Source organism: Poecilia mexicana, unplaced genomic scaffold, assembly GCF_051168715.1.
Source record: "Poecilia mexicana isolate PSO_F unplaced genomic scaffold, ASM5116871v1 scaffold_21, whole genome shotgun sequence".
Lineage (NCBI taxonomy): Eukaryota > Metazoa > Chordata > Actinopteri > Cyprinodontiformes > Poeciliidae > Poecilia > Poecilia mexicana.
In genome coordinates this window covers 3,152,979-3,165,440 of record NW_028263390.1, presented here as the reverse complement: position 1 = coordinate 3,165,440, position 12,462 = coordinate 3,152,979, and the positions used below count along the sequence as shown (strand labels likewise).

Below are 12,462 nucleotides of genomic sequence, written 5' to 3'. Positions count from 1 at the left end.
CAGTCTTGTTTTTCTGGGAATGTTGATTCTAACAGGCTGCTTTGAAGGAGCGAGTGGCTTGCAGAAATAACTAACAAACTGGCACACGGCTCCTCTTGGCATGACCAATTCTGCATAAGCAGTTCGTTTCAGTGCAGACTGTGGCTGCTAGCAGGCTGTCACTTTCACGTTGTGTGTGTGCGCGTGTGCATGTGTGTGTGTTTTATGTCTGTTAAAAAAAAAAAAAAAAAGTGTAGCCAGGGACCAATACTGGAATCCAGAAGCTTAAATTATTTACCAGTACACCGATGTAGATTTGTAGATGAATTAAACAATTGTTTCTCATCAGTGTCACATTTGTTTAAATGAAAATATTTAGATTAAATTCAAGGTTCAACATAATTATGCATTTTAATCACAGTTATTCAAAGTAGGTTATTAAAATTGACAAAGCATGTTTTCTTAGCTGCTTCTCACAAAACAAACCTTTAATTTGTAGGCTTTTCACAGCAAGACCAAAGACCTGATATTAAGACTTTATTCTTGTAATTTCATTTTTATTTATTTTTTCTTAATATGGCCCTACTAACTTATGCATTACACCAAATGGTAATTTTTATTTTATTTTTTATTTTATTTTTTTATGAAAATCCCAATGACTGGATAGAGTCACATTTGCTGAGTCTGTTTGGAGGTTTAAGAAACTGATTCCAGGTGCTTCTCATAGTAATAATAAGTAAATACATTTAATAGAAGCAGTAGTGTCTATGGTGGTTTTATCTAGTTGAGAAACACGGCTAAACATGTGTTGTTTGATGCATTCTCTGTCTTGTGGTCTTTACTGACTGTTTTGACTGACGGTTGGGCAATTGCTTGTTATGCTGCTGCCTTAGCATGATGCTATCTGCTTCCCATTAACCGTAGAATTGTGCAATACATTTCCAATAATACATTTGTTTAATGGAAACGCTCCAATTTTAAAAAACTCATATTTGACATGAGGTGGTTTTTCAGTCGTATGGAAGTAAATGTATTTTGCAAAACTGCAATGGAAACACTTTTTTTGCATCATACAAGTCACATGATCAATTACTACTGGCAAAAACCAAAAATAAGACATCAGGAAGTAGTAGAAATATGATGGTTGGTTTTTGGGATTTCTTTGGACAATGTGTAACTGGCTCCACCAGATCTCTCACATCATCACACGGATCATAAAAAGTTGTGTGTCATTTTAAAGTGTTGAATCCATAACTCTTCTATAAAATGGCCGACTACAATTTCCCCAAAAATGCTGCAGACGTAGCCTCTCCCAAGTAGGCGGGGCTTGTTGCTCCATCGCCTGCATAAGACATCGACCTCTCCTCTGATGGCTGATGAATGATGAGTGCTATCACCATGACTGCAATATGAATACATCTCATGTAACTGTTTACATCAGTCACTGGCATGATTTATCATGTGAACAAACTTATTCCAGTGTGATTTTTGGAGAAAGGTAATGCAAAATTGTGGGGGTTTATTTTTCAACATTAGTAGATTAGCTAATGTTAAAAAAAAAAAACGCCACACAATAACAAATATTTAAGCCCATTTCTAATGAAAATGCAGTTACTTGCATCCTGTGGTTCCAGCCCCTTTAAAGCCTTTCCATACCCATCATGAGGCTTTAGTGAACCAAATTCATCCAGATCAGAAGGACTTTCCAGGAACTTTCTAGAAACTTAGCTTGCAGTCTAGTGGTCATTGTGTGCAACAGTCACATACTGATTGACAGAAAGGAGTGAAAGCTACCACACTGACTGAAGTGTTGACAGAACATTCAGTGGATGTTGTGTATTTCCTTTATGTGCAGCAGAATGTGTAGGCTAGGCAAACGCATGTTTCTGCTCTGCTTTCATCTGCCTCTGCAGGAGAGTGTATACCAGTGCATTCACAAACACTTTCTGTTTGGATTGATGAACACTTTAAACACACTTTGTGTTTGCATGTGTGTGTATTGGTCGCCCATGAGGAGCAGCCTGGGGGGGGAAGCTAACACGCTGTAACCGAGCCAAGCAATGAGCCAGGATCACTATTAGGATCCGCTGGGAAATAACACGTAAAGAGCCATCCTGCAGTGTGGGGGCGAATTCGGGGAAATAAGCCAACGCTGGTGTGAAACTGTCATCTCCCTGAACACATGCCACCTCTTCCGCTATGCTCATATACCTCCGAATGCATGGAGAACTTTTTGCGGCACACACCTGCTCATCTTAAGTTTTCTTTTGCTGAAAACACACACGCGCACACAAGTTGAAGTACGTGTGAAACACAGCGAGTGACACACTCGTATCATTCCCATCAGTGTCTTTCTTGCTCTCTCACGCACACAAACAGTCCTCCTGAGGCTCTGCTCGTCTGGCCTGAACATCTGCTTTTACAGTACCGTCACATCTGCTGCTGCTGCCAGGGTGACACCGACGGATGTGATGCGTTTGTTGATCTGTCGTCACTGGATACATGAGCTCAGCGCGGTGGTGGGTGGATACCAATCCACCCATCTTATTCTCTAAGTCTGTTATATGCAAGTTTTAATCAGTTGAATGTTAACCAATTCTACAGCTTCTGAAGTTACGTATTTGACTAGGGCTTTGCTGGGGGGTTCTATAGCGCCCCCTGGAAATGTCACATCTAAGTTAACATTATTTAATATGTGGTTGTTGTGATAATTTCCTCGCATAACACAACCAATAGTTATTATGTATTGAGTAAAAAAAACAGAAAATCCCATTTTCCACCACCCAAATTTCCAATGATGAAATCTACAACCTGAGAGGAAACCGTGGATAAAACAGGAAAGGTTACAATACCTGTTTGTCAGCATGCAAAACTTTACAGATTATTTTTAGACAAAAGTCTGGAAAAGTATTCTTGTTCATCACATAAAATCCCAGAAAAATTAATCAAAGCTTGGGATTGAGAAGTGACTAAATGTGGAAGCTCTGAAGTCTTGATAGATTTTTAATATGTGGACTTGAGAACACTACAAAAAAATGAACTCGGGTTCAATAATCCGGGACAGTGAGATGAAATTCTAAAGCAACAGCATTAGCATTTTCATTCCAAAGGCTCCATCATGGAGCAGCTCGTTGAGTTCAGACCCGCCATCACAGCTGAATTAAGAAAGCTTAGTTTTTCACAGAGGGAGGGGGATGAGGTGCTACCTTCAGTCAGACGTATCCACTGCTGTATTCGTTGGAGAATGACTCAAACTACAGCATGCGGCCATCGTCATGGCCACTTGATAGAAATGTCAGCAGTGAAATTATTTTTATTTTAATATTTAAATAAACTCTGTACGTAAAAGAGCAGGGTGATATTTTAAAACGGGTTCGGGTTTTGTATAGACCGGGCGTCTGCAACCTGCAGCAATGGCTCGTAATAACTATAGATAAAACTGAAAAAGAATCAGGTCAAGTTTTAAATATAGATATAATGACGATGTCGTCATGAACAAACTTATTCGAGTGTGATTTTTGGAGAAATGTAATGCGAAATTGTGGGGGTTTATTTTTCAACATTAGTAGATTAGCTAATGTTGAAAAAAAACGCTAGTTTATTTCTACAACATTTCTACTAAGAATGACACAAAGTACTAGTCATATGCTTTTACATCTGTTTTTCTTGTAATGTGGTTGGAATATGTTTTTTCACTCTTTATGATTTCCTTTACTACAGAAAAAAGATAAATCAAGATCAATTTTTTATCTTTATTTTTAAGTCCTAAAAATATTGAAAAATAAATATTTTTTTTCTCTCTTTATGACAGAACTTTTCCTATAGTAGTTATTTATCTAAAATTATAAGTTGACCGTTTTCAAATAGTTGTGTGACATTTATAGTTCTGAGTTTTATTTAGCTGTTCTGAAAGTAAGAATGTAGGTGCATGTACATGCCGCATGGAGTTTCATTCATTAACCCAGAATGAAGGATATGACCACATGCTGTCCAGCTTTGTGAATGAATCCTCTGCAGCCCGTTGGTGATAACGACATACTTTCCCTCTGAGAATCGTTCTTTGCTGCCTCATCTCGTCTCCCATTAGATCACTCAACACGTTTTCCTTCCTTCTCCCTCAGATAACGGCTTTTGACGAGCTCCAGGCTGACTTTAAGGTGCCGATCGATCAAGGCAATCCACTCCATGCGGTAGGTGTTCATTCTTTTGTCATTTTTATTCACATTTCATCACAGTGGATTTGAGTTGAGGTGAGCTGCATCACATTATAAGTTTCTGAATGTTTGATCCATCGGCTTGTTGGCAGGGTTAGAGTTAAAATCCTGTCCTGAGGAATTATCAAAGTGAAAACAAAGAATTCCACATTGGTCATTCAAGCTTACATGAACTCTATGTACAATTTAAGCACATCCTACAGAACAGCTCAAAATGGTTTTTGCCAAAAGAAGGGCAAATAGTAGCATTTAGCACCACACATGCTTTCATCTTACAGGTTGGATTTTCAAGAGACGTTGTGAAATGGGAAGTAAAATTAGAAGGGGCCTATGGTAAATCTTCAGCCAAGTTAATTGGTAAAAAACAAAGAGAAAAGAGCAAAATTGTTAAGGTAGTTAGTCAGATTTGAGGAAATGTTGCGATTACTTGTGAAAATTGCAAGTTAGTGCAAAATTTGCTAATTATAAGTGACTTTGCGTTAATAGTTGCGATCGTAGCATCCCGATTTCCTGGAGGGGCTGGATGTCCAACAACTCTTATTAGAATTAGCAATGTTCATGTAAGTTGTTAGGTTAGTACAGACCCAGCTCTAACAATACAGTTTGAATTAAAGTTGAAGTCAGAGACCTCTTAGAAGCTACCATCTGCCTGGTTAATCTATTCTAACCAGTTCTGATGTGTGTTTGAGAACATTGAGCTTTAGGAAAACCCAAGTGTGTCCGAGTGCCATCCATCTAACTGCTGATTTGAGACAAGATTTGAGGTAATCATATATTACTGGTAGCAAAGCAAACAAATCTACCATGATTGACAGTTGGTACGATGTTCTTTCACCTTGACTCTTCCAAACACATTCCTTGTCATTGTGGTGAAACATCTCAGTCTTTGTCTCACCTGAATGTAGAACTTTCTGAATGTGCTTCCTATGTAATGCTTAAAAAACATGGACTAGGACTGATAGCTGAATCTGTGCACAGAAATCAAGTTTAAATGATGCCTACCTATTCTGTCAAGAAAAGTGATTCAAATATCTGTAAAAGTCACAACCAGTTGCCTTTCACATTGTGGATCCCAGATTATTGACTATCCTTTGCATGCCTTGCTCATTATTGTCTCGTAAAACAGTAAAGTGACAGTACAGGGAGATGACAGGAAGTAAAGTAGTAGTGGGTGATTTAAACTTCTAGACTTTTAAATGACATTACTGGGTGTTTTTGTAAGCAAAATCTTATTTTCTTCTGTTTTTTTGTGTCAATTAAAATCTTCTTGGAAGTCACAGAAGCAAGTTGTTCTACAAATCTTTTTTGTGTTGCTTAAATAGTTTGCTTTCGCCTTTAAAACTGTCTAACAATGTGGAGAGGTTACAGTTCAGAACGTAGAGTAAGGCTGGCCTGCTCGGACAAGCTGCCCCTAATAAAGTTGTTTAGGATTCCACATCTAAACTCTTCTCCTTTGAGTCTTAAGGGCTTTTACTAACTCAATAATGCATCACAAAACACCAGCAGTTGGTCTGAAGGTGACTTTGACTTAAGAGGTCTGCAAAGTACAGTTTCTGTGGCGTAATGACTTCTAGATGTCTTTGGGGATGAGCAGGAAAAGGAGGACAGAAACATTAGAGATGGAGTAAAACTGACAGAAAAAATGGGAACTTGCGTGAACATTAAATTGAAGAAGGAAGCAGATAGACAGGCAGAGGAAGACCTGGCTGAAGAAGGATTTTTTGAAGAGGCATAACTAAATTAGTCAGCTTGAAAGGTATTTCAAAAGTCAGACAGCAGTGCATTAGACAGATTTCCCCCCACTCAGAAGCACTTTCATATTTTGTCATATTTGCATATCATTATGCAATAGAGAACCATCAAAGAATCCAGCAGGGGAAACAGGTACAAAAGGTTTCATCTAATTTTCCGTTGCTTGAACTTTTCTTTCCCTCCGTCTCTCAAGATTCCCGAACCCCTCCTTTTCCTGTTCCTCACTGCTGCAGTAGGTTGAAGACGTAGCCCTGAACTTCCTAGCCCTGAAAGACGCTTTCATGAAGTTGCTATTAATAGGAATTTTAATTCAAGGTTAACTTCTGTTTTATTTTCTTCCCAATGTTTATACAGCCAAACCTGTATGAACGAAATAAATGAGGATGATCCCATCCTACCTGAAAAACATAGACATGTATGACAACTCTTTATGTGAGTTATTGTATGTTGAAATATGAGATTCACCTTCTGATTACTTTTTGTTGAGAAACATTTATTGCAATAAAAATGATTTCTTTCAATAAGTATGTTTTATCCATCTGTCAGGTGGTACCGATGAAATGTCTCTTCAGTTGTTAGTGTGGGAAGGAGACTCAAGGTTAGCTTGTTCAACATCATTTAAGTCTTTGAAAATAACGTCAGAGGAAGAAAGAATACATTTTAATTCTCTCAGTGAACATACAGGATTTGGAAATATTAGCAGCCTTTAGTGAACATCAACTGAATCTTATGGACATAAAAAAATAAAAACACTATCTATGTCAATGGTTTTGTAATCCAGACAAGCAATACCTTTACATTGTATATTTTTTTCTAAATGAGTGCATAATTTGAACTATCCTAAATAATGCAATGACAATGTTGTCATATTGTGATTTTTAATATTTTTAACTTTGTGCCTTTTAATCCTTTGGGTGGCAGATGTAACAGTCAGACAGAGGAGGAAGTGGTTGGGTTGTCCCATTAGACCAGGGGTCCCCAAACTACGGCCCGCGGGCCGGATCCGGCCCGCCTCCTCATTTGGTCCGGCCCCCTGAACAATACCAGAGAGCATTCAGTGTTTTTTTTCATATATATGTGGATTTTTCTTCAACCACCAGGGGGGCTCTTGAGCAGATATGAAACTTAGTTTCCCTCAATGGAATATATACTAGTCAGTACCAGTCACCGTTTCGCTCACGTTTTTTTTTCCATTTGCATTCTGGGTAAAAATCTATCTAAAAACGCGAATATGTCGGCGGCAGTAATCCAGCCCCCCCACCATCAACAAAAGTCTTCTAAGGTTTCTTTCTCGAAACACTAAGACCGGCCCCTGATCAGAAAAGGGAACAGTTATGTGGCCCTCGCAGGAAAAAGTTTGGGGACCCCTGCATTAGACCGTCAGTTCCCAAAGCCGCACACACACACACACACACACACACACACACAAAAAAAACTCGTAAAGAGTTTTGACTCTATTGACTCTTCAGAAACTTGGGGACCTCTGTACCTTATGAACATCATCATTCACTGACCCCACTCTGTGATTTTACAAGATCTAATCATTTTATAGCTCAGTAGTTGTCGTTCCCAAAAGCTTCCGCTAACAGCTGACCATGGAATATTCAGTAGCAAAGAGATTTTATGAAAAAAACTGCACAGATGGCATTTTGTCCTGGAACCATGCTGGAATTCAATAAGCACTTGAAAGCCACTTTATTTGTTTCACCCCTGATGGTGGAAGAAGCCTGCATGCCTGGATTCTACAAACCTGGAGCTATGGATGGATCGATCCACTTTTTCACTTTCAATACAGATATCTGAGGTTTAGTATCGGCCGATACTGATACAGAAAAACAGATGAATTGACTTAAATCATTTCTTTTTTAAAACTCTGACATAAAAAAAGATCTGATAAAACTGTACTAGTATAGCACACTTAAATACACCAATATCTTCACAAGCTTAGTCAAACATATAAAAACAACTTGAATTATTTCACTTGGTGCAATTAGGACAGGGGTCCCCAAACTACGGCCCGCCTCCTCATTTGGTCCGGCCCCCTGAACAATACCAGAGAGCATTCAGTGTTTTTTTTCATATATATGTGGATTTTTCTTCAACCACCAGGGGGGCTCTTGAGCAGATATGAAACTTAGTTTCCCTCAATGGAATATATACTAGTCAGTACCAGTCACTGTTTCGCTCACGTTTTTTTTTCCATTTGCATTCTGGGTAAAAATCTATCTACAAACGTGAATATGTCGGCGGGAGTAATCCAGCCCCCCCCCACCCACCCTCCACAGTTTCACTTCCCCCCACCCCCCCAAAAAAAGGCTTCTAAGGTTTCTTTCTCGAAACACTAAGACCGGCCCCCGATCAGAAAAGGGAACAGTTATGTGGCCCTCGCAGGAAAAAGTTTGGGGACCCCTGAATTAGGAGAATAACAGCCAATGGAAAAATAAATAATAAAGAATCTGATTAAAACAAAAGGTTGACTATCTTTGGTCAAAAATGTACGTAAAATAAACTGCAACAAACTTTCTTCCAAATGGTTCAGAAAGTGGAATTAGGAATTTTAATATAATGTAAAGTAATTAATAAAGCATGACGTAGAATTAGAATTAATAGATCTGCCGTTATGGATTGGTCACATTGTCACCAACACCTGATCTACAATGTTTTTTCAATATCAGAACCGATACAAATATTAATATGGGATCAGTGCAGCTCTAATTATAAACCTACAGGATTCTTTACATTCAAAGGTTTTTCCTGGTGTAAGTTTGGAACATTTTTATGGGACAAGCACCCAGTCACAACTGCTCACTGTGTGTCCTCTGATGGATTCATGGCTGTCCTCCCAGCTTATCTTCCAGTCTTTTATGGGAAATTGATTTCACAGCTGTTAATATCGATGGACATCCACCAACGCTTCGTCATCAGGGCTTCATTGTCCAAGCTGGTATAAGGCAGTTCTGCTAAATTTGCTTTTAAATTGCTCTGCTTGGATAAGTGAAGGTCGATCTAATGTCTCCTCATGCTAGTTTGGAGATCAATTACTGGCATTTTGAATGACATTTTGAAAGTCATTCAGCCTAACTGCCCCCACATAACAAACAGAAATGGGCCCCATGCAAAAACTGGGTGTCCATGAAAATCTTTTGCAGAAGCTTCAGGTCGATCAGCCTTGATACCCAGGGCAGGATCTGCACCACAGCCAGTGGCTACTGGTATCACTAAAGTACAACATAGTTCTATCATCTGCACTTTATTACTCTATATCAAACATGTCTGACCCAAATAAATGAATATAAGAACTGAATTTGAATTTCAAAACTGAAATTGAATGATGAGAACTGATACTGAAAGTAGCTATTGGGCTGACTAGAATTTTCACTTAGATGAGATACAGCTTCGAAACAAATACATTCAGGTTCAAAATATGAAAATCCATCTTAATTTAGTGACTCTCATTTCAATCTGGATAAACTCAGACACAGAAAAGATAATTAAAGGATTTAATGACAAAATGAATAACAATTCTTTAGAAATGAACAGTTCTTTGGCGCTCGGGCCCCGGCAGAAGATTTGAGCGCTGATTGCCGTGAACTCGGGTGAACATCCCCGACGCTGATTAGGGATGCTCTCCCCCGAGGCCCGACACTGGTGGTGGAGGTCAGGAAGGATGATGTCCTGGAGAGTTGAATGATGCTGGTGGAGAAGGGGGTGGAGGTGGGTTGCGCACAGCTGGAGAGAGACTGCTGGCGTGGGTGTGGATCCTTATAAGCGGAGCTTGATTGGTTGATGATTGAACACGCCGGGTCCAGGTCCAGCGCTGGGGTAGGAGGCGGAGAGCATGACGCAGCGATTGGGTGGAGCAGGTGAGGCAGAAGTTTTCCAGCTTGAATTTGCGCTTAAGCTCCATTTCTAAACCAGTACACTCGATTTGAAGTTTTGCTAAAAACATTTATTCAAGTTGAACAATTCAGATTCTGCAATGTAGCGTCCAGCGGAACTCATTCAAATTCAGCTTCAGACGGCACAAAGCTCTGCCAATAGAACAGTTCTACCAACGGTAGCTGTGTTTCCATTACAAATGTGTAAATATTCCACTAATATTGGAAAAAAACAAACAAACAAAACAAAACACAATTTCACAATTGCGTTATTTCCATTAAATAAGAGATTTAATTAAAATCACATGTGAATGAGCTTCTTCGTGATCCTCCCACTACTTCCTGCCATCTTCTTCTTTGTGGTTTTCACCAGTAGTAACATCTGGTTGTTGATCTTGTGAGTTCTGCCATGCAAATAATGTGTTTCCATTGCAATTTTGAAAAATAAGCCAATTTCAATGTGGCTGAAAAACCACCTCATCCTAGAGGTGATGAGCTCTATGCAAATTTATTTTCAAAATAAGTTTAAAAATAAATTCATTTTCAAATCAATATGTCAAATTGTGCAATTAAATGGTCAGTAGAGACGCTGGTCCTGTTTGACGCAGAACTTCCAGGTCTTGGTGAAATGCGCGACACCGTCTAGCTAAAGTCAGACTGAAGCCCAACCTGAACAAACTCATGTCCTTATCAAACACTTATCTTTGGATAAAGACCCTCAACTCTCATTAGTCCTCATTATCTGTTCAGTTTAACGAGGCAGCTGCATCACATGGTCTCTTATTATTGCGCTGAACCTTTTTTGATATTTCTATCGGGTCAGTCAAGCATTGATTTCACTGTTTTGTTTTTAGACATGTAATTTGCTGCTCCGCTGTGTATTGAGACGTGACTTGATGCTTGAGCCTCTCCACACAGCACCAGTATTTGGCACAGCTGGTATAGACTTGTCAAAAGCCCTTAAATAAATGGTTGCTATGGAGACCCGGTGGCAATAAGATGCCACTTTTTGCTGCTATCTGCTATCTTGAGATTTTGTACCTCTCTCATCTTCCCTCTAATCCTCTTTTCTAACCACTTACATCTCATTAACCTTTTCCCCTCTTTACTTCTTTACCCTCACTTGATGGTGAAAGCTGCAGCAATGATGCATCTGAGATTTTTATCTTGTCTGAAAAGTTGATTGTAGCCTAGCTTCATGTTTATCAATATAAGCGTAAAATGTCTAGAAAATCAGCCTCTGGCTCTGATTGGTTGTTTCTGGCAGAGCGGTGCATTTCTGCAGGTGGCAGTAGAACCACCCGGAGGAGCCAGAGGAACCAGAATTTTTTCACAGATTACCTGTCTCACTTTCTACTGTCATGTCATGGTGACAGTTTATCAAATATGTAAGAAATACATATCTTTTAACAAAAGGTACATACATCTTACATAAAGAGTGGAGATTTAATTAGCACTCCCTTCTCCTGGGTTTTACATTTAAATTGTTGAACAAAGAAAACTGTAAAACATACTTTGGTGTCTATAAACTAATCTTAGTTACTTATTACATTCACATTCTATACAAATGATTGTCTTTATTGTTTATTTTAATCATTTTTGCTAATACTTCTGTAAGCAGGTTTACAAATAGATGTGAACATATTCAGCCTCTGGCAGGAAGCATCTTTCAAAAGACAGAATCTCAAAGAAGCAAAACTCATAAACTCGTATTCATAAACAGCTCTCTGCCTAATTATATTAGCAGTTCCATTTTCTGCATTTTAATCCTATTTTCTTGTGTTGTTCCAACGCAGCGAAGCGTTAGACATGGTTTCTTTGATGTTCTTCCATTTCTCCACGTTTCCCCCGGACCCTCTGTTGTTTGATGATGAGGCGCTCTAAAGGACCAACGCTCAAATGAATATATGATTCATAAGGTGGCAGAGTTATGGAGTTTTGCACGGCCACCTGGGAAACGTGCCGCTCCGCCACTCAAAAGTCAGGTTACATTATCAATAAGAATTAGTTAATATTTTAGTTTGTTAAAAGCTCTAGTGAAATAGTGCCTTTTCACTACTTCAGCATTTTACACCTCGGCACACGAGGAGAGAGTGCTCAAGTACTCAAATATAACTGCTGTCCAGAGAGCAGCAGCTGCTGCTAGTGCCAGAGAGAAAACCAGTAAACTTTACTGTGTGTATGTAATGTTTAACAGGACGGGGGAAAAAATCAAGTTCAGGCCAGATTATACAGTTAAATGAAATCATTTTTTCTTGAAATGATATTTGTACTGCTTCCATCAGTCAGTCAATCAGCCATTTTATTTGTGTTACACATCTTAGTAACAAGGCAGTTCAAAGTGCTTTAAATCATAGAAACACATAAAAAATGTGATTAAAAACCATCATGCAGTCATCAGCTGTGAAACCACTTACAGACATTACATTTCGTTGAGTGCCTTCATCAAAAGCATCATTACACATCAGATATGTTGGTCAATGTTCCAGTGGTTATGAGTCGGGAGAAACTGTAAACAGCTGGGATTTCTAGTCTGGCTTTAAAGGATCTCAGTGTTTCGGGTGTTTTACAGTTTTCTGGAAGTTTGTTCCAGATTTGTGGTGCATAGAAACTGAATGCTGCTGCATGCTCTGTTTGTT

General features: G+C 39.0%; 1 protein-coding gene across 2 annotated transcripts in view; it reads left to right on the top strand.

Annotated features, from left to right (window-relative positions):
- Positions 1-12,462, top strand: part of cnih3 (cornichon family AMPA receptor auxiliary protein 3) — a 62,882-nt gene that overhangs the window by 10,014 nt on the left and 40,406 nt on the right. For both annotated transcript variants that reach the window (XM_088002153.1, XM_088002152.1), the window contains exon 2: positions 4,101-4,169. In XM_088002153.1, the coding sequence (XP_087858279.1) occupies positions 4,101-4,169 (69 nt within the window). The remainder of the gene's footprint in view (positions 1-4,100; positions 4,170-12,462) is intronic.